Source organism: Crotalus tigris, unplaced genomic scaffold, assembly GCF_016545835.1.
Source record: "Crotalus tigris isolate CLP2741 ecotype Arizona unplaced genomic scaffold, ASM1654583v1 scf7180000024461.5605484, whole genome shotgun sequence".
NCBI classification, from domain to species: Eukaryota; Metazoa; Chordata; class Lepidosauria; order Squamata; family Viperidae; genus Crotalus; species Crotalus tigris.
In genome coordinates, this window is record NW_024100632.1 from 665445 (window position 1) to 693117 (window position 27673).

The window sequence follows — 27673 nt, forward strand, 5'->3', positions numbered from 1 at the left end:
CTTAGCACTCACAAGGAGGAATCAGCAACGGCCCACATCCATCTGGGAATATGTCTAATTCCCTTCTAAAGCCAGCAGGCGTCACCGCCTCTTAACTGTCTACATTAAAATGGGGGGACCAGATGATCAGAAACTAACCCAATCTGACACAACGGTTGAACCTCTTGGGCTTGCCAGCCGAGGATCTTGGTGCTTATGAAGAGCCAATCAACGGCTTCTGCTGGGATTATCGTCTCGGCTTTATCAAAATGAAAAATCAATGTATGATTTCATGCAATCCATCGGGAGCAGAGCCCTGTGTGAGGATTAATGGAAAGTGTCTTTGTAAATTACGCTCAAGAGGTACGTTGGAGGTCAATCTTCTCTAGTCTGAGTGTGTTGGGCTCTTATCATCTGGCCCAGCAAGAAGGATTGCCACTATACATGCATGGGGGAAAGAGAGAGGGGGGGGGGAGAAAAGAAAAGAAAGAGAAGAGAGGGAGGAAGAAGAAAGAAAGAAAAAGAAGAAAAAGAGGAAGAAAGGGAAGGAAGGGAGGAAAAGAAAGAAAGAAAGAGAAAGAAAGAGAGAAAGAAAGAAAGAAAGAAAGAAAGAGAAAGAAAGAGAAAGAAAGAAAGAAAGAAAGAAAGAAAGAAAGAAAGAAAGAAAGAAAGAAAGAAAGAAGAGGGTCAGGAGACATTGCCACTGACCCTGAACGTGTGGTTTCTAAACTTTCACCAAACACAAACTGCCCAACAAACAGGCAACCTGATGTGCTGCAGATGTTTTGGTCTTCAACATCCACCAGTTTCAGGCAGAAGGGCCAATGACAAGGAATGCTGGAAATTTCAATCCATAACACCTGAAATACATCAGCTTGCTTACCTGTATCTTGGTTTAAGCAATGCATTAAGGCTTAAGCCATAACCTTGTTTTGTCTGGGGGTAGGAACAGGAAGAAGGAGGAGGAGGAGGAGGAGGAGGAGGAGGAGGAGGAGGAGGAGGAGGAGGAGAAGAAGAAGAAGGGGAGGAGGAGGAGGAGAAGAAGAAGAAGAAGAAGGGGAGGAGGAGGAGGAGAAGAAGGAAGAAGAAGAAGAAGAAGAAGAAGGGGAGGAGGAGAAGAAGAAGAAGAAGAAGGGGAGGAGGAGGAGGAGGAGAAGAAGAAGGGGAGAAGAAGAAGAAGAAGAAGAAGGGGAGGAGGAGGAGGAGAAGAAGGAAGAAGAAGAAGAAGAAGAAGAAGAAGAAGAAGAAGAAGGGAGGAGGAGGAAGAGAAACAACAACAACTTGTGTATTGAAGCCCACCAAGGAGAGCAGTTGCGCTGCCAGAACTTCTATTGTTCGGCATTCCTGCTCTGATCCAAAAAATCAGCCCTCCCTTTAGCCTCCTTTAATGAAACCGCTCCGCGGGAGCCTGCGAATAACTCTATTCCGACAATTAGAGCAAAAAAGGCGAGAGGGTCTCCAGCCGCGCGGGAACCATCTGACAGGCTGGAAGGAGGAAGAAGGGAGCAGGGACGGGCTGGGGCTCTCCCAACACCTCCGGTGCACTGCTTGTCAGAACATCCACAGATGGAGTCAACAAAAGCCCCGCCTCCCTCTTCCACCGATTCCGAGGGAGGAGGAGAAAGAGCGGCAAAGCCTGGTCCTGGGCACCGGCAGAAGGCTTCCAGCCCCATTCCTGACAGCCTGCGCGGGGCCTGGCTCGCTGCCCGCTGGCGCCACGCATGCTAATGAGCCTGCCTTCAGATTTCCCCAGCCCTGGCTGAGGCTTTGTGGCTTCATTAGCAAGCAGCGAGCTTCCAGGCACGGATGCCCAGGGAAAACAAAGGCGCTGCCGAGTTGTTTTCAAAAGTCTTCCCAACCTGTCTGTCTCCCAGGCCTCTACTACCGGCGCTGGATCGGAGGCCCCAGGCCGCTCGTGTCTCCCAGAGACGGAACTGGACAGGGAGAAAATTCTGAATTTCCCGGAGCCATCCGGCAGGGGAAAAACTGATTTGCACCAACGTCCAGATTCCTGCATGGAGTTCTGGGAGGAAGTTGATTTCAATGGCTGGAAAAGTGAGGGTCCCAATCCCCCTTCTGCCACAAAGCGAACCACGGGACTTTCCTTAATCAGAGGCAAAGGTAGCACTTAATCCAGCTTAGGCAGGAAAAGCCAAAGGCACAAATACAGATTGGGCGAGACCTGGTTTAAACACAGCAACTGTGAGAGGGACCTTGGAGTCCTAGTGGACGATCCCTTGACTATGAGCCAGCGGTGTGCAGCAGCAACCAAAAAAGCTAATGCAATCCTGGGTTGTATAAACAGAGGCATAGAATCAAGATCAGGCAAAGCAATATTACCGCTTTATAAAGCCCTAGGGAGACCACACCTGGAATACTGCAGCTACTTTTGGTCACCGTGTCACAAAAAAGAGGTTGGGAGTTTGGAAAAAAAAAATCAGAGAAGAGCAACTAAGGTGATCAAAGGCCTGGAGGCTAAAACAGATGAAGAACAGCTGAGGGACTTGGGTTTGGCTAGTCTAAAGAAAAGAAGAAATAGGGGAGACATGATAGCAGCGTTCCAGTATCTGAAGGGCTGCCACAAGGCAGAGGGGGTCAAATTATTCTCCAAAGCACCAGAGGGAAGGAGGAAAAACAATGGTTGGAAGCTGATCAAGGAGAAAAGCAACCTGGAGCTAAGGAGAAATTTCCTGACAGTGAGAACAATTAACCAGTGGAACAACTTGCCTCCAGAAGTTGAGGGTGCTCCAACACTGGAGGTTTTTAGACTGGGCAGGGGGTTGGACTAGAAGACCTCCAGGATCCCTCCCAACTCTGTTATTCTGTTACTAGGCTATCTGAGAGATCGCCTAGAGTTAGGAAGAAGATGGGAAAGCTAACTAAAACATGACTGGCAAAGCTAAGGCTATTAATTTGTTCAACCTGGAACCTGTTCAGGTGGACGACACTCCTTTTACAAAATAAAAACAAAAATGGAGGGACACGCAAACTGCCCCCCCTGTGTACAGTTTGGCAAAGGAAACGGTCTGGCTTCAGGAGTTTCTCCTCTGGGAAATTTTTCTTGGCTGGCTCTTCCAGGAAGTGAGGTTTTCCATGCCAGGCTCATTTTGGGACTGTCAGTGAGAAAGCAGAAGGCATTCCAAGAGACCTCGCTGGGATGTGCACCAAACTGCGTCCACCAAATGCTTTTTAAAAAGAGGAAGAGAGAGAGGCTGACGGAGCTCTTAGAAAGAAGGGGAAACGGCAGCCAACCATTACCTAATGCATAAAGTTCGGCTTGAAGCTGCAGTGGTGATTTACTGAAATGGACTTGATATGGAATTTGTCAGACCCTGGAACAGGGCTGTCCATAGTTGGCCACTTCAAGACCTGTGGACTTCAATTCCCAGAATTCCTCAGCCAGCATGGGCGGAAACTTTGTCCCCTTTATGACTTGTGGACTTCAATTCCCAGAATTCCTCAGCCAGCATGGGCGGAAACTTTGTCCCCTTTATGACTTGTGGACTTCAATTCCCAGAATTCCTCAGCCATATAGCCCTCTTCTTTGGGGCAGCCCCTGAGATATTGGAACACAGCTATCATGTCCCCCCTCGTCCTTCTCGTCCTTAAAACAGACATTCCCAATTCCAACCACTCTAAATTAAGAATGATTTCCGACCATTTGGAGATGGAAAACACTCGGAAACGGATGTGTAATCTCTAAACCAGGAAGCAAATGCTTGGATTCCTTGCCTCTGTGTCATCCTCCTGCTTTTGGGCACCGAATTTTAAAAATGTTATCCCGCCAACGGCAACCCGCCCCAGCTAAAATTTACCTTCTGGCTTTATTTCCAGCTGCCAACATGTGGGGAGGACTGTCCTGGAGGTTGAGGCACGTGAAGTCACCCAAAGGGCCGGCGAGTTGCGTTACACACTGCCCCGTTTCCAGGTTGTAGAGAAGGATCTGAAAGAAACAGCAGAAGAAAGACATGAGGGGGGTCAGCTGAGGACAATGGATGGACTGGTGGTTGTCTGCAGCTTGAATTTCATACATCACTTCTTTGGCTCAGCCTTCGGATTCTGCAATTTATCTTTTTGTCCATTTGAGCTGGAACTGGGCAGGACGCTTATTTGATTAGGAAATGAATCACGAAAAGAGACAGCAGAGAATGAGAAGGATAGAAGAAGGAAGGAGCAATAAGTGGTCAAAACCCAGCTTTAATCCTAGACAGCAAAGCTTGGCTATTTTGAGGGATGTCCCTCTGGAACTATATTATTATTATTATTATTGGTTAAGATGGTCATCTCCAGCTGGGTTGGTCAGGATCCCTGATCAGCATGGCCAGGCTAGTTAGAAACTCTGGGAACGCTATATGTAAACAGTGGTATGCTGATAAAAGCCTTGGCTTTACTAATGCAAAATGTTTCTCAACCTCGGCATCTTTTAAGAACCCTGGACTTCGACTCCCAGAATTCCTGAACGAGCTGAGGCTGGGCAATTCTGGGAGTTGAAGTCCACAGGTCTTAAGGTTGAAAAACACTGTTCTAATGTAAGTAAGCTCATGTAATGTAAGCAAGCTACCATCATTCCTGTTCTATGATACTGGCTGGGCTTGGGTGAAATCATATGAGTGGAAAAACGTCTTCAGGTGCTCTGAGTTTCGGTTTTTTTCCCCAAACTTTCCTTCCCTTTGTGGATTCTGAGCTTAGCACATATGATCAGCAATGTCTTTCAAGGTGTTATTCGCACAAGGCAGATCCCTAACATTCGAAGACGGTGGCAGCTGTAACTAGGGGGCCAGTTGATGGTTAAGGCACCAGGCTACAAAGCGGGAGTTCTAGTCCCACCTTAGCTAGGAAAACCAGTTGGATGGCCCTGAGCCAGTCCCTCTCTCTACACCCACCTCGCCTCACAGCGTTGTTGTTGAGGGGAAAAAGAGGAGAAGGATGCTTGCTGCCTTGAGTGGCAATAATATAGGTGGGGTACAAATCAATCTGTCAATCAATCTGGGCCTCTAGACCCATGATCCCCAACCTTTGGGGCACCAGGGACCAGTTCCGTGGAGAGAGGTTTTTCCACGGACTGGAGAGAGTGTGGTTTTGTGTGCCGCCTGCATCCCACGGATGGGGCTTTGCTTGTTTGTGCGGACCGGTTGCTGGCATGCCGCGGGCCGGTACAGGTCCACGGACCAGAGGTTGGGGACCCCTGGACTAGACTATGCCCTTTTGCTAGGGACTATCTCTGTCCAACAGATATGCTCATCTTCCTAAGTTCAACCACTGTCAAAAATCAAAAATTTCTGAAACTCTGAGTTTCACACAGAATAATTTGACGTATCCCCCCAACGTCTTAAGTCAGCCTTCACCATGAGGTTGAGTTAAAGACCTCAGAGATGGGGGGGGGAACACACACATACACACACAAACACACCAGCATCCATTTCGTGGGCGATTCTTCCCATGTTACAAATCCCTTAACGACCTTTACTGTCTCACCCCCTCGCTCGCTCTTTTAATAAGGCCGAGGCAAATGGGACTTCATCGTTGAGACAGGAGAGCGGGATCAATTATTCATGCCTTGGCTTTCTCTAGCATTCGGGCGATGCATTAGCCTAATGCCACCTCTTTGGCCAGGATAAAAGTTGGTCACTGGGAACTTTTAGCCCTGGGCAGACAGGCAGGACAGGACAGACAAAATGGGCCCAGGAATAAAGAAATGGGTTATTACTCTGCAAAATGAAGTTTTTCTTGCAGCCACATCGGCCCCGACACAAAGATTTGGAAGCCTAACGTTCCCTTGCCGCCCAAATCTGCAATTCAAAATCAAGCAAAATCTTTTTTGACAGAAGCACGGTCAAAATCAAAATCTACCCAGAATCTTGGTGGAAATGCATTTGCGTAGTTCACTCCTAGTCGAACCAGAATGATATCAAAGTTTGCTAGAGTCTGTCTTTCCCCAAAGAAAACAAAACAAAAAAAGGATGTTGGGATGAACAGGGGTGTGTAGACCCAGGGCTTCTGGTACATGGAAAAAGAAGGCTGCGTTTGTAAGGAGTTTGCGGTGGCGTTAAGAATAGAATAAGGATATAGAATAGAATAGAATAGAATAGAATAGAATAGAATAGAATAGAATAGAATAAGAAGGATGAAGAATAGAATAGAATAGAATAGAATAGAATGTGGGTTCAGCCAGTTCACACCAGTTTGGCAGAACCAGTAGCTAATTTTTTGTTGCCCAGGCCCAGAATGGACTTCCAGAAGCGGCATCCACACAGAGAACCGGTTGTTCACATATTTGTAAGTCAGAGGACTGACTGAAAATCACTTTTTTAAGTGCCGGTATAATGAATGACTCTCTCTAGCAAAGCAAAGCAAACCCATTTGTTCATAGATCTGCAGATGAGCTCAAATTTGAAAAAAACGACTAGAAAAAGAAAAGGACAAGTGGAGGAGAAAGCAAAAGAAAAAAAGAACATGATTAAGTGAAAAATGAGGAACGAGAGAGAAAGAAGGGAAAAAAAGTGTGGATTTTGTTTTTGCTTTTTTTTTAAAAAAAACTGGGAGGGAAGGAGAAGAAAACAGTTAATATGCATGAATAATGGATGCTTGATTTAAAAGCAATTTACTCCCATATGATGTAATTTTTTGACAGCCAGCCAGCCAGTCTGTCTTGCAACTCCCTGCTACCAAAAAAAAAAAAAAAAAAAAAAAAAAAAAAAAAAAAAAAAAAAAAAAAAAAAAAAAAAAAACAGCCTGGAAAGAAACTGCATTTTATGCTATTTGAAAGGTGATTTTTCCATTGGCAAGTGTAGATGCACACACACACACACACACTGCCTTGCCCTCAAGGAGTGGGTTGCTTCTACGTGATGCTACACAAAAGAGGTTTAATCAAAAAGACACCCTTGGAAGTTCCTGCGGGAGCCAAGGCTTCGTGGGACATCTTCGGACTCAACAAGGCTGCCTCGGGGCACCCAAGCCTACCCCAAAACCCATGCTCCCCAGCTCTCCCCTTCGTATCTAGCTTTGTGCTGAGGCTTTTTGATACCACCAGGGGAGAAGTAGCCCCTTCCCTTTCAGGTTGGGGGTGGGGGGGGGGCTAGAAGAGAGTCAAAGCCATCAACTCAAAAGATGTTTTTGCCAAGCAGGGCCAGGCCAGGGGTACAGAGCGAGAGCGGTGCCAGAGCACCTGCAGTCTCTGATGTTTGTGCCCGGGATCCTCGGGGGATCCGTCCTGCAAAGCGGGGACCCCAGCCAAGCCAGAGGAGGTGGAGAAGAGGCAAAAACGTCTGTTGGATGTGAAACAGAGGTAGCCAAATTCATTTGAGCTCCAGATGAAAAAGAGCAGGAAAAGGAGCGGTCCCACGATGATGGGACACCTTATTTATTTGGAAATTTTGGAACCACCTTGATAGATGGGGTGGATAGTATAGTGCAGGGGTGTCAAACTCAATTTCATTGAAGGCTGCATCAGCATTGCGGTTGCCCTGGGGGGGGGGCTGGGGGGTGCGGCCTACTGGGTGGGCGTGGATGGAGTGGGTGTGGCCTACTGGGTGAGCGTGGCCAGCTCTACATCATTCGCGTCAAGGATGCCTGTGGGGGCCTGGGCAGGAGTGGGACAGATCTGAGGGTCTCTGGCAGAAGGGGGTGGGAGCAGAGCAGAGCCCATCAAGCCGGATATGTGAAGCAGGCGAGGGCCATTTGCTGGGCACTTCCAGGCGATGGTGCATTTCTTCATTCCCACAAAGGTGGACCCCTCCCCAGCATGCACCCAGGGGACGGGGCCGACGCGGCAGGGGCTGGTTCCTCGCTGTTCCCAGACGACCTTGTGGAGCTAAGACTGAATGCATTCCAGCATAGATGGCCACCACAAAATTGTACATTGGCTCCCGGCCGGCCTGGGCCAGGGCCAAGGCAGTGGGGGCCATTCCCTCACTATTTCCAGGATGGCTTTGCAAGCAACATGAAACCACTTCGCGGGCCGCATCCGGCCCCCGGGCCTTGTGTTTCACATGTCTGGTATAGTGTATAGTATAGTACAGTACAGTGTAGTATAGTACAGTACAGTACAGTATAGGGGTAGGCAACCTTGGCTCTTTTATGACTTTGTGGACTTCAACTGCCAGAATTCCTGAGCCAGCCTGGCTCAGCTTGGAAACCTCTCCCTTTCCCCTCAGCATGGCTGGCTCAGGAATTCTGGGAGTTGAAGTCCATGAGTCATCAAAGAGCCAAGGTTGCCTACCCCTGGTATAGTATAACATAGTCGGAAGGGACCTTGGAGGTCTTCTAGTCCAACCTCTGCTCAGGCAGGAAACCCTGTACCATTTCAGACAAATGGCTGTCCAGTCTCTTCTTAAAAACTTCCAAGGATGGAGCACCCACAACTTCTGGAAGCAAGTTGTTCCACTGGTTAATTATTCTAACTTGTCAGGAAATTTCTCCTTAGTTCTAGGTTGCTTCTCTCCTTGATCAGTTTGCCTCCCTTGGTTCTTGTCCTGCCTTCAGCTGCTTTGGAGAATAGCTTGACCCCACTCTTCTTTGGGGCAAGTCTGACACTGGACATGGGGATGAGGTGTGAGACCCTGATTGTGCTTCTTGAATTAGGGAGGCTATTTAGCTGCCAGGTGGAGATTCTGATTTTTAAGGAATAGGGTCAACCCGGACTGTGGACGTCAGTGCAAAAAGGACTTTAGGAATCACAGCCTGCAAATTTTGAATTTTCTTTTGGAAAGGAAATGAATACGAATCCCGGTGTTACCAATGAGTTTAGAAAAAAACGAAGCCTAAAGGCTGTCAACTCTTTAGTGAATGAATTGGTGGCTGCAATTCCGCACTCTTTTGAGGTAGGGCTGAACATTTAAGGGTGCGTTTGTGTGTGTGTTTCGTTATTCCGAACCCGCTTTGGCGGGTCGGGCGAGATCGTAATCGGGAGCCAAAGATTAAAAACAATTCTTTTAAATAAAACAACCAGCTTTGAAGGTCGCTCGTTTTTGAAGTTTCTCAAAATCAAAATCTATTGCTGCTGCAGAATGCAATTGCATTCATAGCAGAATGGAGATGGTCCAGTTGGCTAAATTAGCCAAATGAAAATTACTTGATGGGCTATAAAACAACATAAAAAAGGGGGTGGGGGTGATTCCAGTCATGTGGAAGAATCGCAGCACCCACTTAAATCTGATCCAGTGCATCTAATGCTTTGGACAGACATGCTGAATCCTAGCCTGGCAATGCAACACAACCTGATGCCTGAACGTCTCTATGTGTGTGCGTGTGTGTTTCTCATCCTACCTAGAAGAGTGCCAAAAAGTACCGATACATCTTCTGTATCAATCTAGAGAAAAATCGTTGACTTCTGACCACATTAATCCACCCGTGCAAAGTCCCTTTGTGTCTGGGGAATAATTATCATAATAGACATTAGTAATTAGTTTTCAGTGTGATGTCAGCCAGTGTGGCAATGCCAACAAGCCATTGTTCTTGTCAAACACATCCTGGCTGTCTGGGCTCTTTCAGCTCCATCTCCCTGATTAAAATAAACATGGATGCGCCACCCAGAAGCCATCTGTCCAGCACGCAGCAAAACTGGAATCTATTTGGCGATCACTCAGACACCTAGAGTGGCAACTGGGAGGGCCCCATAGGTCTCTTATACTGGGGCTGGTGGTGGAACTCTTTAGCTAGAGTTCACCCAAGGTCTCAAATATGAAAATCAAGGGTGAAATTGGCGGAGAGATGAATCAAACCTTGCTGAGGAAGGGGCTTGAATTCTTAAGGAAGACGGGATCGAGAAATCCAAATTGCGTTTTGATTAAAGGGCGCCCACATTTATAAGCTACAGTTCAGTTTATCGGAGGCAAGTGGATAAATGTTGCCTTCCCACCGAAGTAGTACCTATTGATCTACTCGCATTTGCATGCTTTCGAACTGCTAAGAGGGGCATGAGCTGGAGCTAGTGACAGGAACTCACCCCGTCACGCGGCGCTGGGGTCTTCAACCCAGGCTGTCAGCTTTCAAGCAGACAAGCTCAGCGCCCTTAACCGCTGAGCTATTGTGCCCCCCTGAACACATTCCTGCATGTTCTACTTTTAATATACAGCCCTTGGGATAATAAGACCAACTGTTAGCAATATTACGCTTATTATATGGTACCTCTTGACCGTATTCTCTGGAGATTTGATTGGCCTTGTCTCTGCTAGCATTTCAGAAAGCTTTAAAAATATGGAAGCCTACCTGGGCACAGGGTGGGGAGGTTAATTGAACCCGTGAGACAGGAGGTGATTTATGGATGCCTTGTGTTGTCCTCGGTTGTCACGCAGTGTTTTCATATTAATTTGTGGTGAGTTTTTAGCCCTGGGTGAGCCACTCAGAGCTGCTCCTGCAAGGTGGCCAGCCGTGTAAATCATTTTAATAAATACATACATAAAATAATCTGAAGTAACATTTTCATACCTAAGCTCTTGGTAGCCCTTATCGTCTCTTGCCTTGCCCAACAGTTGCAATCGCAATCCGTTGCAGTTACAGTTGATGACCAAATCAAGCCCAAATTTCCCTAGCAAAAATAGGCAGCTCTTAAGAGAATTTTGCCCCGTTTTACGTCCTTTCTGGCCACCGTTTAGCGAATCGCTGCAGTTGATGTTGGTAACTCGGTTGTTAAGTGAATCTGGCTTAGCAGGTCGCAAGAGGAGGTCATGTGATCCCGGGATGCAGCAACAGTCGTAAGTGTGAACTAGTTGCCAAGCATTTGACTTTTGGATCACTTGACCATGGGGCTGCTACAAAGGTCGTAAGTGTGAAAACCGGTCGTAAGTCTCTTGTTTCAGTGTCATTCAAACGTCAAACAGTCACTAAATGAACTGCTGAAAGTCGAAGATTACCTATATTTAGCAAACTTTGGAAGTTTGCAACTCGACCGTTCGAATTCTGCCACGAGTATTTTGTGTGTGTGTGTGTGCGCCCTGTGTAGGAGAAACTTGTCGGACGCAACTTTTATTTTGTTTAAACTGAGGCTGCATATTTTATTGGTCTGCCTTTATAATGCCAGTTAGAAGGCTTATGGAAATAAACAAGCCAGCAAACATCTGAATTGATTGAGCGAGCTTCTGCCTTTTAAAACGCCGACGAGCGTTGCCCATAAACATTTAACAACCTATTTGTAGCTGGGAAGAGCTGTGTTTAAAAGAAAACTTAAGATAGGTAAGGAGCTGGATCCTGCACCTAATAAAACTTATAGATCGGGAATCTGTCCATTTCAATTTATTCAGCTGCTTATTCTTCCGGACCGCAAGCTGGTCCTAGTCCAGTATGCAAATTCAGCATGCTAATAAAAACCCATGTATGTTTTAATGCACCTTTATGGCACTGTATACATTTTAATGTACCTTTCATGCATTATAGATACATTAGGGCACTGGCTTCCTAACACGCATTTTTATGTCACGTTCCTTAACACGCGTGCACCTTTGCATTGGTTTTTCTCTAACACGGCACGCCGGTGTGCAAAATACGGTTTAAGAGAGCACAGATTTGGAAAATACTACACAAAAGTTATGAAAACCAATATGCCAAATAATTTTTCCATATTGCTCTTCCTCCTCTTCTTCATGATCGTTATTTTTGATCTACATAAACTGCCCACCATCTACGAGGATGGAGACGCAAAATTTGCATACAAGAGAAAAATAAATCACAATATAGCTTGGGTTACTCCGAAGCAGTTGCACAGATCCAGCTCCAATTATTTATTAGTCCTGCTTAGGAAGTAAGAGGTTGAAGAAAAAGAAATGAATTGCTTGAGGCTACAGCGGACGAGATGAAATCTCTTCCAGATACAGTACAACGCTGATTTGACAGGGGTAGCAACTTGTAATGAGCAATGTAGCTAATGAGGAACACAAAGCCCATGAGCCTTAGGCTGGAGAAATGTCAGGCTCTCACTCTCCAACCTATATTAGCATGACCTCAGGAATCAGCCCAAGACACTCAGGAGCACAACAAAAGGATTCCCCCTCCCTCCCTTTTCGGGATTACTATCTACAACTCAGCCTCAAATTTGTAAATGAGACATGAGACCCCAAGGTTTGTTTTTCATCACTTCGAGAAAGTCAAGACCTGTCTTCCAGAATGTGGGATGCAGAGGAATGAATTTAAAGTAAACAAAAGAAGATTTCGATGGAATTACGTGGAAACCCATTCTCCAGAAAAATGGCCAGGTTTCTCCTTGGTTGGATGTGCTGGGACAGAGGGTAGGGTAACCGTCTGTTGACGCTTTCATTGGGCTACCAAGCCTTGAGCGTTGGTTGAACAGCACAAGTGGCCTTTCAAACTCTGAATTCTATGAAATTCATTAGACTTAAGGTGCCGTGACAAAAGAGCTGAGCTGAAGTAGATTTCATACCCTCGCAGAATTGGAAGGGACTTTAGAGGTCTTCTCCTCCAACTACTGCTCAGCAGAGGAACTCTGCCAACGTTCTGGAGAAATGGCTGCCCACTCTTCAAATCCTCCAATGATGGAGTACCCATAACTTCAGGAGATAGGCTGCTCCATTGCTCTCCAATCCAATATGCAATAGAGAGAAGCCAAGGTCAAACATTTTAGGGCGTCAAAAGACCTTAAGTACCTTGTTGGTCTCGTTAATCAACCAGCCGAAGCCTCTGACGCCGAAGGCCACCTCGTTGGCGGAGATATCCAGGCACGTCACAGGCTGGCCGTAGACGGAATGCAGGACTTTAGCTGGCTCTCCTTCCTTCAGGTAGTAGACTGTGTCCTCCGCTGCTACTACAGCACCTGGGCAGCCCGACGTATGGGGCACAAGACAGAGTAGGCTGACCTGCAAAAGAGTTAAATGGAGTGAAGAGAGTGAGTGTTGAATCTCAAATATCTTTCCCTGCCAAAGTATTCTTTCTTCCCCAAAACATCGAAAGAGCTATCCTTGCCCCTTCAGTGCCATGGGTTCCAATTCTCTCCATCTGTGATAGGGAAGAGGAGCATATCTACGTAGAAAAGTACTAACAGTGTTACTTCAGTGGATTAGATGGCAGGTATGGGAAGAAGAAAGCTTCACAGGGACCTTGGTGGTTTTCTTGCAGACCTTTCATTACCTAACTAGATAATATCATCAGTGGTAGAAGAGAGTGGGGTTTGTGTAGAGGAGGAGGAGGAGGAAGAGGAAGTGGACGAAGAGAAGGAAGACTAAGGAGGAGGAGGACTGTGGGGTCCTTGGTTCTCTCTGAGCTTGGTAGTTTTCTTGCAGACCTTTCCTTACCCAACTAGGTAACACCATCCGTGCTGAGTGCTAAGATCGTGAGTGCGGTTGATGTGACCTAGTTTGGGTCATGGCACATCTGCGAGAAAACCACCAAGCTCAGAGAGCCCCAAGGACCCCTCATTTTAACCCTGAGCTACAAAGATTCTCCTTTATTGGAATGAAGCTTTGACAAAAGAGTGCCTGTCAAAGCAAAGAGCTTGATACGCCCGCAGATGACCCCATCCTGGCATATTCCAGATACAACGGACCAGCCAGCATGCCCTCCTCTGTTCAGAATAATCTCTTTTTTTTTTTTTTTTTCAGCTGAAGGGTTCAACAAGCTGGAATCACCTAAGAGAACTTCCTTTGATCCTTTTGACCCAGTCAAAAAGGAAAGAGAAAGACCAAAACACCTCCTCACCAGCAGTCAACACCCAGAGGAGTAGAGATTAATGCCAAGATTTGCACTAAACCCACAATCAAGCAGTGAACAAGACCCCAATTGAGGAACTAGCAAATCAGACAAAAGGCTAACTCTAAACAACAGCCTAATTAAGGAACCACCAAGACTGACTAATATATAAACAGAAAGACAACCCCACTCCTTTCTAGCACTGATAACGTTACCTAGTTGGGTGGTAAAATGTCTGCGAGGAAGTTACAGATATGCTCTGCCATCAGTCCTTTCCTTCTTTTCCATTTTGAGCTGCACCCTGGCTCCTTTATCAACACAGCGCATTGATCTTCGCTTATGGGTCAAAGGTGATGCAATCCAACACATTTGAAGGCCTTTTCCTGGGAATAACAGACTCACCCACTTCGGAATCTCAAACTCTGCCACGGTTCCCCAATATCCTTTGTCGTTGGCGCTTTCCACTTTGACCTGGAACCCGGAGACTGTGGCTACGGTGGCCCCCTCAGTCGAAAGGGCCAAGGTTTGGATCTTCTGGTTGTGTCGGTACCAGTGGATGGGCTCGGAACCCACCAGCAGGCTCCACACTTTCACTGACCCTGCGTGCCAAAAGAAGGAAAGGGGTGAAAAATAGAATCTGGGATATAAACCTGTCTCTCCCTTTAGGAGATAATGCTGGTTATTATTTCCCTGTTAGCTTGTTCATTTGCTAATGTTTGCTAATATTTCAAATCTGAAATGGTATAGGTTCTCCTGCTTGAGCAGGGAGCTGGACTAGAAGACCTCCAAGGTTCCTTCCAGATTCTATTCTATTCTTCTAAATTCTATTCTATTCTTCTATATTCTATTCTATTCTATTCTATTCTATTCTATTCTATTCTTTTCTATTTTATTCTTCTATATTCTCTTCTATTCTAAATTCTATCTTATTCTATACTATATTCTATTCTGTTCTAAATTCTATTCTATTCTATTCTTCTTCCTGTTTCTATTCTATTCTATTCTATTCTATTCTATTCTATTCTATTCTATTCAAATGTAATGGAACTTGTCCTTTAAAAAAAAATAAGAGGAGAAAGACAAGAAATGCATTCATATTGTTTACCCTAAAATTGGATTGAGGAACATTCCTCTTTATCTAATTGAGATTCCTTTCAAACGTAGTAATTAATTCTTTGGAATTGGGATGTCTGCATCAGTTGCCATCTAATCTGTTTCACTGGCGCAAGCTTTCATGTATGATTTTGTTCTAGCCTGGATTTAAATGTACGATGCTTTGTTTAACCCTACATTTATGACTCTATGTAACTTTCCCTAAACCCTAATAAATGTAGGGTGGAACAGCTTTGCCTCCAGAAATCGTGGGCACTCAATCACTGGAGATTTTTAAGAAGAGTCTGGACAATCACCTGTCTGAGATGGTATAAGTTCTCCTGCTTGAGCAGGGGACTGGACTAGACGACCTCCAAGGTCCCTTCCAGCTCTATTCTATTCTATTGGAAGGGAAGAAACTTTTCAAAGTTTCACTGGGGCACCTTAAGCAATTCTCTAAGTTTGCTATAAGGCTGCTCTCCATGGTTCTGAAAAGCCAACAGCCAGCTCTACAACAATCACCCACAAGAGATAGAGTTTAAGCCAGAATTATTTTTGTTAGGCATAATTGTAGGTAATTATGAGAAAGAGTGGATAGATTTAACTTTACGTATGTTAACTGCAGCAAGAATTGTATTTGCTCAATATTGGAAAAATGAAGATCGACCAACGGAGGAAATTTTAATTAAAAAAATCTTAAGAGTGTGCGGAAATGGAGAGATTGACATTGAAAATGAAAGAGAAAAAAGACTCAGTTTATTTTATAAAATGGGATACTTTTTATCACTGGCTAGAAAAATAAGGTAGAGAGAAAGGAACTTAATATGTATCAGTAAACAAGACACTGAAACCCAGACAATAGGTTGCTGATAATACTTTAAGTCTGTCTTAAGTGGTTTTTTTTTTTTACAATGCACCCGATCAGCCCAAATATGGGAAGAAGAAATCTTTTGCCTGTATCAGCCCCAATCTAGGACTATTCCCAGGAAGCAGTCGCTATTACGACAATCATTTTTATGTTAAATTTGGATTGTTAATAAAGAGTTAAAGGGAGACTTGTATAGCTATTTCGAGCTACTCAGCTCTCATCAGCCAGCCATACCCTTCTCAGATTCGAACCTCATCAGCCAGCCATACCCTTCTGAGATTGGGCTGCTTACACGTTGGGCAGCTGTGTATAAAAGACATAATACCAAGCTAAGGCTTTTAAAGTCGTGGTTTATTGAATAAACTCAACCTGCACGGTGCAGATTCACAGAACACAGTGCCTGGGTTCATGCATGAAATCCAGGATGGGTTAACCAGTCAGGGCATAGAGTCTTTGCCTGACTGCCTACAGAGAGGTCAAGACTTGTTTGTAAGTTACAAAAAGTCACATCAAGGAGTGCTGGATTGGCACCCCTGCCAGGTTACAAGCGTTTCTTCCCTCCTTTGAAAAAAAAGCAAAGCCAAGATAAAGGATAATGAGATGGCATCCCAGCAAATTTAGAGGATTATTTATGTGCACTTTGGTAAAGATTATTTCGGTGCCCGCGAAGCACTTCCACATGGCAAAATAGCACCAGCCATCTCAGGAGCTATCTAATGGCGCTGCCTCTAAATATTTATGCTCCTCATCAAGGGAGCGAGCACAATCGGAGCCGGTTTTGTATTTGTATTTTTTTTTAATTTTATTAGGGATGCATATTTAAATTAATCTATTTGCCTAAACAATTAGCCGGCTCGTTTTGTTTGCACGGTGCCAAAATTGCAATTAGACTTCCATCAACATGCAAAAGGCCCGAGTAAAACTGTCCCAAAGGAGTCGTAAGGCCGCTTGGAGTTGGGCTGTTCCAATTTTACTTCGAGATCTAATGGTAATTATCTTGATTGTTTGAAAGGTAAATAACAACTAAGCTGGTTTTGAAAATAAGAATGCCTATGGAACAGCAGCCGCCCAACAGGGAAGCAAATTAACTTCTCCTTTTTTTTATAAAAAGAAAAAAAAAAAGAAAAGAGCATCTTGAGTCACTTAAGCCCACTTTTGAATCCAAAGCAGTTTGAAGGGGAAGAAAAAAAAACCCTGCACGTTCAACTTTGTTCCACAGCCATTGATTCAACTCTGAATTTTACTTGGAGAGCCCAGTAAAAGCTATCGTGCGCAGGCTTTAAAATCCATCGATTGCTTTTACAACATGCACTAAAACAAGACTGGCTCATTTAATGATGTTTAGGAACCTTTCTTTGTAGTGCCCAACTTACGAACTGGGATCGGAATGGCTGTTCCTGAATAAGGTGGTTAAGTGAGCCTGATTTTATAACCTGATTTTATAACTGATTTTCTGCCATTACAGTAAATCTCTGTAATCGTTAAGTAAATTAACATTAACAGAGGGATGGAATCAAGATCACGTGAAGTGTTAATACCACACTACAAGGCCTTGGTAAGGCCACACTTGGAATCCTGCATCCAGTTTTGGTCACCATGATGTAAAAAAGATGTTGAGACTCTAGAAAGAGTACAGAGAACAGCAACAAAGAAGATCAGGGGACTGGAGGCTAAAACATATAAGGAACGGTTGCTGGAATTGGGTATGTCTAGTTTAATGAAGAGATGATGTTGTTGCCTAGTCAGATAATGAAATGTCTGCAAGAAAACAACCAAGCTCGGAGAGCACCAAGGACCCATTGTTCTTCTCCTCCTCTCTGCAAACCCCACTCCCTTCTAGCACTGATGATGTTACCTAGTTGGGTAATGAAATGTCTGCAAGAAAACAACCAAGCTCAGAGAGCACCAAGGACTCATTGTTGTCCTCCTCCTCCTCTCCACAAATCTGACTCTCCTCTAGCACTGATGATGTTAGCTAGTTGGGTAATGAAACCAATGCAAAAAACAAAAACAAAAAAAAACCTCAGCACCAAGGACCCCGTGGCTCTGCTTCATTTCATGCCAATATTTAGAGGGTCCTGCCTTTGTTCACCCAAATGCAGCAATGAGGGGAAGGGGAGGCTTTTCTGTCCAGCCTTCTCTCCCCTGGCACACAAACTTTCCACGATGCAAAGCAGAATGGGTGAGGGTGGGAGGATTAAAGCAAACAGTCTACACCCCCCCCCCACACACACACATCACCAAGGCCGTGGCTACGTGCCAGACCCAGGCAAGCATGGAGCAGATGGAGCCCTGGCACGGCCCCGACGGCTCCTGCATTAGCAGCATCTGCTCATTAACCAGAAACTCTTCCCTCGCTTTCCCTAATGCTCCAGGAAAAGCATTTTGATTTGATTCATTTCGGGTAAGGCAACGTGGAAGGCAATTAGTGGTAGGGAAAAAAATAATAAAAGAAAGCAAGCTGGATGCCTGCCAGTGCTGACAATGGGAAACAAGGCAGAAGATATAGAGAAAGCTGGTCAGTTGGAATTCAAAACATCACAATTGTGGATTCGGCTGCCAAGGCCTCCCAGGTGTAGATTGACGGCGGGCAAGGGAGGAAGAGGCCGCAGACCGCAAGACTTCTCCACCCATCCTTCGGTTTCTTTGAAGCTGATCTTCCAGGATTGGGGCCATCAAGTCATTGAGGCCACCTGGTGATTTATCTGAGGCTGCCAGGTCACCAGATAAAGCTCCAGGTGGCCTCCACGGCTCTCTAGAAGAATGCAAATGACCAGCTGTCTGCAAGGAGTATAAATCCTTCCACTCCCCACCATCCAGTCAGAGCTGAAGAAGCTTCTGGGATGAGAAGCGAAACGTCTTCGAAGAAAAACAAGGACGTCCAGTTGCCTCCTGACAAAAACACTTTTGGGATAACTATGACCTGGATGACTGAAAATCTCCATAGACATTTAGCTATGCACTTGGGGATGAACACCCTTCGAATGGTGCAGGACTAGGAATGGAGTTCCCAGAAAATATTGCAGATCACAGGAACCGTTCTTGCACTTCAGTTTGAGATGCAGACTAACACAGACTCGTCCCCAAACTGCCTGCGCCTGCCTTCAACGGGGAAGAGACCCAGGACAGAAAAAAATCTTGCAGCCAAGAAGGCTCCCCACCCATTTGCACCACTCAGGTGACCCTGAGGACACAGGTAAACTTCCAGGTGGCCTCAATGGCTCTCTAAATGGATGCAATGACCAGCTGTCTGCAAGGAGTATAAATCCTTCCACTCCCCACCATCCAGTCAGAGCTAAAGAAGCTTCTTGGAGGAGAAGCGAAACATCTTCAAAGAAAAAAAAAAGGAAGTCCAGTTGCCTCTTGGGATAACTATGACCTGGAGGACCATAGACGTTTTGTCCGAAACCTCCTTACTCATCGCACACGTGAGACGGCACGCTGACAGCTGACCGCAACCCTGCCATTTCCTAAGAAGCAAAAGTTTGCACTCAAAAGACCAGGGAATCCAGAGCTCCAGAATTAAGGTGCAAGGCAATCATGGGCGTTGAGTATTGACAATTCCTTGACAACAGAGCTTGCCCGGGGATAGGCGGATTTAAATCATCACGGGGGGGGGGGGGGATCCACGGCACTCTTTGCTCAGCCAGTCAGCTGTGAGGACAAGGCAGGCGTAAAAATGCCCACGGCTTCCTCTTGGAGACCGGTTGCCAAGGGCATCGCGGCTTGCGCCCTGCTGAATGGGGAGAAAATGGTGTTGTGTCAACGCATTCGCTAAGAGCCCTTTTCAACGGTGGGGACTGGCGGCACTGCCTCCTCATGTTAACAGATGGCTTCTGTGTTCACCAGGCACATGCTACAAAAGCAACACACACACACACACCCCAGGAAGAAAACAGGCACACAGACACAGACACAGACACATGGGTGGGGGGGGGAGAGAGGGCATATAGCAGCGAAAAAATGATAATTGCTTTGAAAAATAGCGAGAAATATGTACGCGGGCTTCTCCGGACATACGTTTGCTGAGATCTCTTCCTGCGATTCTCACCGATTTGAGGTGGACAATTTTTGTGGGTAAAATGTTTCAGGATGGTGAACAGTGGAAGCATGTCTGATTTTCAGAAGGGGATCAGGTGATGCCCCCGGAAACACTGCAACCGTTGCAAATACGAGTCTGCTCCCAAGCCTCTGAATTTTGATCACGTCACCACGGATGCAATGGTCGTAAGTGTGAAAAACGGTCGTAAAGGCACTTTTCCCTCTGTGCTGTTGTAACTTTGAACAGCCACTAAACAAACTGTCCTATAGTGTCTGTGTGTTTTGCACCTCAAAAATGGCAGGAAGCTCATTTTCACCAAACTGAGAGGATGAAGGTCTGAGGACGTTTGCCAGACTAAGATTGCTAAGAGGGATGGAAGTGGAAATTCATTCGCTGGGTGTAGGAAGGACGGGGCATTAGCCTGTTATACGAAGGCTTTTCTTCCCGCTTAATTTTGTCTGCTCTTGCTTTTTATTGTTTTTTAATTGTGTGCTGCTAAGAGTCGGTTTCGAGTTGAAGCAGCCTTATAAATTGAAGCCATAAATAAATAAAATTACTTAATTTAGGTTTCGTCGGTCTGGGATGGCAAATCAAGAAGGAAATTACATTGCGTTAAATTAAATAAATGAGACTCAACGCGTCCCAGTTATGAGATGTGCGCCATCCACTTATCTGCGATAGGTGCAACATTACAACATCTGGAGCACCTCCCTTCCTTTCAGTGGAAGCAGCAGAGGCACTGAAAAAAATTGCAAGCTTTGAACAGTCCTTTTTTTTTTTTTCCTTATTGCAAGCATGCAGTTTCTTAACAGGTATGTTTTGACATCAGATCAGCTGACAGTAGATTCAGGATAGCCCGTTTAGGCTTTGAATGGGGTATTGGGGGATTAGAACATTCCATTTGGCGTATCAGATCAGAATTCATATTCCTCTAGATCAGTGCATCTCACTCTTGACAACTTTGAGAGATGTGGGCTTCAACTCCCAGAATTCTCCAGCCATGGAAAGAGAATGGGAAGAGGGGAAGAGAAAGGAAAGGAAAGGAAATAAGAGAAGGAAAGGAAAGGAAAAGAATGGAAAGGGAAGAGAAGGGAATGGAATAGAGAAGGAAATAGAAAAGGAAAGGAAAGGAAAGGAATGGAAAGGGAAGGAAATAGAGAAAGGAAATAGAGAAGGAAAGGAAAGGAAAAAGACACTTGGTTGTGAAATATGACATTTGGAGGTAGCATTTTACTGAACGTTCTCTGTCTAACAATCTGAAAATGAGAATCACTTGGGGGGTTCTTCTTTTAGCTATTGTATTTTGTATTTTTATATTTCTGTAGTATTTACATCATTTTATCTTTTTAATATTGTAAGCTGCCCAGTTACCCTGGGATAAGATGGGTGGCCAACAAATTTAATAATAATACATTTACGTCTCTAGTGCAATTATCTGGCTTGCTCTTTGCCTTATTGGCCCTCCTTCCCTACATCTCTAGGAAAAGAAAGAAAGACAGGAAAAAAAAAAAACCCACCAGACAGGCCAAAACAAGTTGTTTGCTCATGACAAGCTTGGCCGGGCTGAGGCCTGGCACCCGTGCCTCCAAGCTGCAGCTCCAGGAGGAATTAAAGCCCTCGTTTTAATGGGCACTGCCATCCAAGGCCTCCTAATGCAACGGAGGTTATCGGCCAACTTTCCCACATGAAAGCGAGCGTGAGCGCGCACACGTGCATTTGTGTGTACAGGAGAGAATTAGAATTGCTCCCGGGAAGAAAGGAAGGGGAAAAAAAGAAAGGAGAGGGGAGGTTGGAAAAAAAAAAGAAAAAGAAAAAAAGCTGGGCACAGCTGCTTCATTTCAGGAAAGCTTTTAAAAGACAACATTAGGACCCGGCTTGTTGTTAACTTACCGTCCTCGTACGCCGACACAGCCAGGGAACTGTTTATTCTCACAAAAGAGGCATGTGGCCGGGGGCCAGGCTCCCCCGAGCCGTGTTCCGGTTCCAGGACGGGGGCCGCGTAGTCCCAGGTGCGCGTGTCCCACAGCTTCACATCGCCCGATGTGTATCTGGAACAGAAAGCGGAGCATGGGATCCAAAAGCTGCAGGAGTCAAGGCCTCTTTTGGGTTTTGAGCTCTGAGTTTGGTTGGGATCCAAAGCTCCTTCTCAGGAAGACGGAGGCCCTGTCTGCAGAGGAGGGCGGGCGTCGTCTTCCGTGGCTCCTGCCACGAAATTCAGACGGGAACCTTCAGGACAGCGGACTCGACAACCACAATTCAGCCCAAAATTTATGGGGCGGTTGTTAAGCTTTGCCCCGGTTTACGGCCTTTCTTGCCACCGTGGTTAAGAAGAATGGAAAACTCTTTGTGTTCTATCCCTAACTGAACATTCCTTCTCAAAAACCAAATCTGCAACGAGCGCAGAGCATTAAAAGTAAAACCCAAAGCGCAGATGCTCGGCTTCGTGTTTTCAATTTTAAGAACCAAAACTCGTTCTCTAAGGACTGGAATTCCTGTAGCCAACATGACACCACCTGGACAGCTTCAGTAGAGCAGGAGAAGCCTAAGGAAGCAACGGCCCTATAGTAGAAAGTTTGCATTATGCTACTTTCCCCCACAACTTTTAAAATGGGCAGACATCCCTCCCCGGAACCCAGCCACCCCTAACTCACTCAGCCTATTTAAAGAACAATTTGAGATGAAACCAACAACTTCTTTGTAGGCTACAAGAAAACAACAAGAGGTTATGAACGGTGCTGGGATGAATCTGATTCCATGCAAAAAGTTGATTTGTACCTCGCACCTAATTTGTGGAAGAACTGGGCCAAAAGAGTTGTTGAAAAAGGGTTGTCGTTGTGGGGCAAATGGCAGGAAGACGGTGTGTTGGGTATGTTTACTGCCTCGAGTTGTTTGTAAAAATAATAAAAACTAGGAATGAATGAATGAATGAAATGAAATGAAATGAAATTAGCTTTGTTTTCAACTTCTGATGCGCTAGGGAGAGGAATGAAATGGTCTCCCCGTTTGGTCTAGCAAGGGGAAAATAAATCCCAGCCCTTAGCAACAGGCGGCTTGTTTAGTTAGCTATTCAAACTTTAGTTCCACTAAACTAGTTGAACTGAAACAAAGCTGGGGTAGATCTAAATTATGAAGATACGGTAAAACCGCTGACTTCCCGATAGCATCCACGTTGGTTTCTTCTTTTGACAGAAAGAGGAGGAACAGAGAAGACGACAAAAGAAGTATTCTGTAAGAGGTGGGAAGATGCTGGATGTTAGCCCAACCAAGTAGGGCTGAAGAGGCTGGCAACTTCCTTGGATGTTACCCCCTCCGACCAAAAAGACAACAATATATATAAAAAAAGGACAAAGCTGCAAAAAAGCTTGGGTGGCAATGCCAAAATCAATCTCTCCAGAGCCCCAGATGTCCTTACCACTGCCTAATGACAATCCTACTCTGCCAATTAAAGACTCGGCTATCGCTGTTGCATTGTTCGTAAGCTTTTGGCCCCCAACGTTGATGGCTGTCTAATTAGCACGGGTGCAAAGTACAACTTTAAATTACGCACGCGAGCTGACAAATGCACGGGAAAATAAGGGATCAATAAGAGGGCTCAACTTAGAGCACCTGCGCTGGCGTGTGACGGCCGTTCACAAATCTGCTTTCCATTGGAAGGGAGAGAGAGAGAGAGAGAAGCTAGGTTAGTTAGACCAACAAGCTATTGGGAGGTTTGGCTAATTATGCCATGGAGAGGAATTGGGGCCTTCGAAGTTAGAACGTTCTCTCGGCCACCTGCGATTCCCACCTTTGCGCCTCAGTAGAAGCCGAGAGAAAGAAGCTGGAAAAAAGAGGGAGGCACGAAATGTTAGAAATAAGAGGATGACCGTTATTGACAGGTAAAATTGGGGGAAAAAAAATCAAATCAAAATAAAACTGGCAGCCGAATTGCGGGAGTTTTAAGCCGCAGCTCCTGCAGATGGTGCCCCGATGTTCATTTCTCTTTGCAGTCCTGTAAACGTGAAGCATTGCTGCTTTTTCAGAAACTCGAGGCAATCTGGCCTTGATGTCTTAAATGGTGGGCTTGAAAATGAAGGAAGGTGGGTTGCTAAAAGCCCCCTTTAACAAAATCCATTGGATCAACCCATCCCTCAAGGACAGGTCAACCTCTAGCCCAGCCCTATCCTGGTTCACCTGTGCGGTTCCGGCAAAGGACTGTTCTCAAAGACAACTAATTTCTATCTCCCCCACTGCACTTTGAAACCTGACCTCTCCTCCCCTTAGTGATGGTGATGTCATCTATATTTGCTGCTAATGAAGAGGAGGTCTGCAAATGAGAAGGGCTGAGGGGAGAGATAAATGAACAGAAATACACTGAAAAGAATACATTTTTCTTCTCTCTCTCTCTCTCTCTCTCTCTCTCTCTCTCTCTCTCTCTCTCTCTCTCTCTCTCTCTTTTCCAGGAAAATGCATGAAGAGCCACAATCAGAAACGAAGACGGAGAACATGAAATGATGCACAGCGATGTAAGCCAAAGATGGCTTAGAATAGGAGGGCTGGAAGGGACCTTGGAGGTCTTCTAGTCTAACCCCCCTCAAGACAGGAGACCTTTATTCCATGATAGACAAATGGCTGTCCAATCTTTTCTTGAAAAGCTCCAGTGATGGAGCACCCACAACTATCATCATCATCATCATTATTATTATTATTATAACAGCATGAGAGATGGAGGGAAAACAGTCTGAGTCTGAACGAGGGACAGAGGACAGTCTGCTTCTGAATGGGGGATGGAAGGAGGGAGAACAATGCGAGGGATGGAAGGAGAACAGTCTTGGCCTGAACCAGGGGTGGAGGGAGAAATCTGGATCTGAATGAAAGTTGGAGGGAGGGAGAACGGTATGAGGCATAGAGGGAGAACAGTCTAGGTCTGAAGAAGGGACAGAGGGCAAACAGTCTGGGTCTGAATGAATGATGGATGGATGGTTGGATGGATGGAGAGGACAGTACAGGGATGGAGGAAGAACAGTCTTGGCCTGAACAAGGGATGGAGGGAGAAGTCTGGATCTGAATGAAGGATGTAGGGAAGGAGAACTATTTTCTAAAGAGCCTCCTTGGGTCTTCTCTGACACTGGAGACCTCAATCTGGCCAGCGGATGTTTATCATGAACACTCTGCCCTGCAGTAACGATGCTTGTTTGGAGTGTCAGACCTTGGATTGTTTTCATTGGAGACGGGAGATGTTTGCGGTTACCTCACTCCCCAATCAATGCGGCACACACCCCAGCCTCCTACCCCAGCCTCCTACGGCACCACCTCGGAGCGGCTTAACGCAACAGGGTCCCTGCTCACGTGGGCCTCTGTTTCAAAACAATACAAAGCCACCTTCTGCCTCCCTGGTCCATGCCCCCCCTCCCCAAACTATAGAAAACGCTACAAAATGGGAGGCTTTTCAAGGACACTTTCCAATCACAAGCAATTAGCGTGTGTGCGGCAGGGTTGAACGGGGAGAGAGGGGGGAGAAAAAAAATGTATCTGCAGATTGAAATTTGAGTTCCTCTTTCATCCTTCCACTTTAGAGCTTAAATTCTCTCTCCTGCCTTAAGCAACGGAGTTTTAGATGACTGGAAAGAATAGCGGCTTTGATCTGTTTCACTTGAGTTTCTCCACCCACCCACCCCCCAGTTGTCTAGCCACTTGATGAAAATATGTCATCCTTGTTCTTTTTTTTTGTTTCTCCCTCTGTCTCCAATTCTGCTGCAAAAAAAATGAATGCACGAGGCAGCCGACAGGTAAGAACGATCAGGTTATGCGTTCAACGATCTTCTTTTTTGCAAGATAACGCCGTGCACAAAATCAAACACATAACTTCGTAGCAAGGGACCTACTAAAAGTGAAGTTCTGCCTGCCACTTTTTTAAAAAAAAGTTGTGGTGGCTTATTCGTTAAACCACAGTTGGCTGCCACACAAAAAGAAGGTAAGCCAGACTGGCTATCGTGTATGGGTTCAGACATCACGCCAAACCGCTGAAAATTGTATGAAGGCTTAAGAACACACTTGCATTACTCCAAGCACTGATTAGCAGTTGATTGGGATTGTGCGGAAAATGAAGACAGAAATAGACCAATGACAGGATGGTTTAATGTGGTGCGTAGATCCAGGCTTGTCAGATGCTATATTTTTTCTATCCTGCTCTATGGAGTAGAGAGTTGGTCTCTGACAAAAGGCCACCTGAAGAGACTAGAAGCATTTGAAATGTGGATTTATAGGCGACTGTTACGTAGAAGCTGGGTTGACAAGATCAGAAATGAGGAGGTGATCAGCTGCCTGGGAAAGCCAAGGGAAATCATCAAAACAATTAAAAAACAAAAATTAGAATATTTTAGACATGTGATGTGACACCCCGAAAAATACGGCATACTCCATTTAATCCTCCAGGGAAAGACTGAAGGCAAACGAGGTCCAGGCAGAAGAAGAACATCGTGGCTTCAAAATCTAAGGGACTGGTTTGGACAAAACTCAGCAGCACTTTTTCATGCGGCTGCTGATAAAAACAGGATCGCCAATGTCCGATAACGGATATGGCACAAGAAGAAGATCCAGTTTAAGACTAGCTTCAATTGTTTTCAGCCTGAGATTTTGAACAGCTGTTGCCTCATCAGAATGGATAACGGGTTAGTTAGACCACTAACCTACATGGCAGATTCCTCTGATCCAAGGCAACCGAAATGTTATTTTAATTGATTAATGGTGTTCGTGTTATCTACTATTCTCCCGAGGTCCACTGACTCAAATCTTCATTAGGGCAACTTCAAAATACAAATGATATCATTTGTGTTATGACATCTGGGTAATGACATCATTACATGAAGGACATTAAGGAGGCCTTTTGCATAATGGCAACGTTACACAGAGAACATGCAACGGAATTTCCTCCATCGTGGGCAAATACTGCTCAGCCGAAGTCCAGAAAACCAAGATTGGGCTGTATTTCCTCTTTAAAAAAAAAAAGAGAACTCCTGGTATGGACTGGTTTTTTTTCAGCAAAGAAAAGAATGGTACAATATGTTCACTCTAGATGGCTTTGGTGTGTATCAAGAAAGCAAGGCAGTTAACACTTGTAATACCCACGAGATCCTAGACTCTCATTATGGAATTCTAAAATTAGCCCTGTTGTTTCTCGATACTCAACCACACTGGAGGTGTCACGCCATCTCTCGCTGCTAAGATAATCTCTTATTAGGTCATAAAAAGAGCTTTGTGGCATCAGATCTGCTTAAGCCCACACAAGAACAACTGAGGGCCACAACTGAGAATGGGCCACAAAGAACTTAACAATTTCTACCGCTGGAAACAAAATACAGGGTTCTCGATTAACAAAAGCTGCTGCAAAGTTTTATCTTCCAGCCAGTGGTCTGATGCCCTTCAAACCGCCAAATGTCAGGATGCCCACTGCATCCTGGCTTAGCAAATTCCCTAGGGTAGACTATAACAGGCGATAGTTCACCTCTTGTCCAATCTGCAACCCGTTCAGCTGTTATTTTCTCCGAACGCCCCAGAATTTTATTTATGCCTTCTGCATACAGGTAGTTCTCGACTTAACGACAGTTCATTTTGTGACCACTCCTAAGTTACAACGGCAGTGCAAAAAGGGAATTAGGACTCTTTTTCACGCTTACAACCGTTGCAGCGTGGTCATGTGATCAGAGTCCAGATGCTCGGCAACTGACTCACATTGCAGTGGTGGCACAGTGGTTAGAAGGCACCACCAACAGTTTGATCCTGACCGGCTCAAGGTTGACTCAGCCTTCCGTCCTTCCGAGGTTAGTGAAATGAGGACCCAGATAATTGGGGGCAAGAGAGGGCTGTAAAGCACTGTGAAGTGGTATATAAGTCTAAGGCTATTGCTTTTCCTTCCCTCCCTCCCTCCCAGTGGTTAGAATGCAGCATTGCAAGCTAATTCTGCCCATCGCCAGCAGTTCGATCCTGACCAGCTCAAGGTTGACTCAGCCTTCCGTCCTTCCGAGGTCAATACAATGACCACCATGACCTGGATAACTGAGAATTTCCATAGACATCATAGA

General features: G+C 45.5%; 1 protein-coding gene and 1 long non-coding RNA gene across 4 annotated transcripts in view; one reads left to right on the forward strand and one right to left on the reverse strand.

Moving 5' to 3' along the window:
* The window catches only part of LOC120303189, a 31021-nt gene extending 4416 nt beyond the window's left edge, over positions 1-26605 (forward strand). Inside the window, exons 3-5 of one of the 3 annotated variants that reach the window (XR_005555370.1) lie at positions 22806-23295; positions 24056-25381; positions 26028-26605. This is a non-coding gene — a long non-coding RNA (uncharacterized LOC120303189). Of the gene's footprint in view, positions 1-13526; positions 13865-22805; positions 23296-24055; positions 25382-26027 lie in introns of those variants that run through there. The other 2 variants (XR_005555368.1, XR_005555369.1) reach the window with 2 other exon arrangements.
* FBXW8 (F-box and WD repeat domain containing 8) overlaps positions 1-27673 on the reverse strand; it is a 48248-nt gene that overhangs the window by 7659 nt on the left and 12916 nt on the right. Inside the window, exons 5-8 of the mRNA XM_039332486.1 lie at positions 21507-21664; positions 14017-14213; positions 12576-12785; positions 3795-3922 (exon numbers count right to left, since the gene is read on the reverse strand). Of these exons, the coding sequence (XP_039188420.1) occupies positions 3795-3922; positions 12576-12785; positions 14017-14213; positions 21507-21664 (693 nt within the window). The remainder of the gene's footprint in view (positions 1-3794; positions 3923-12575; positions 12786-14016; positions 14214-21506; positions 21665-27673) is intronic.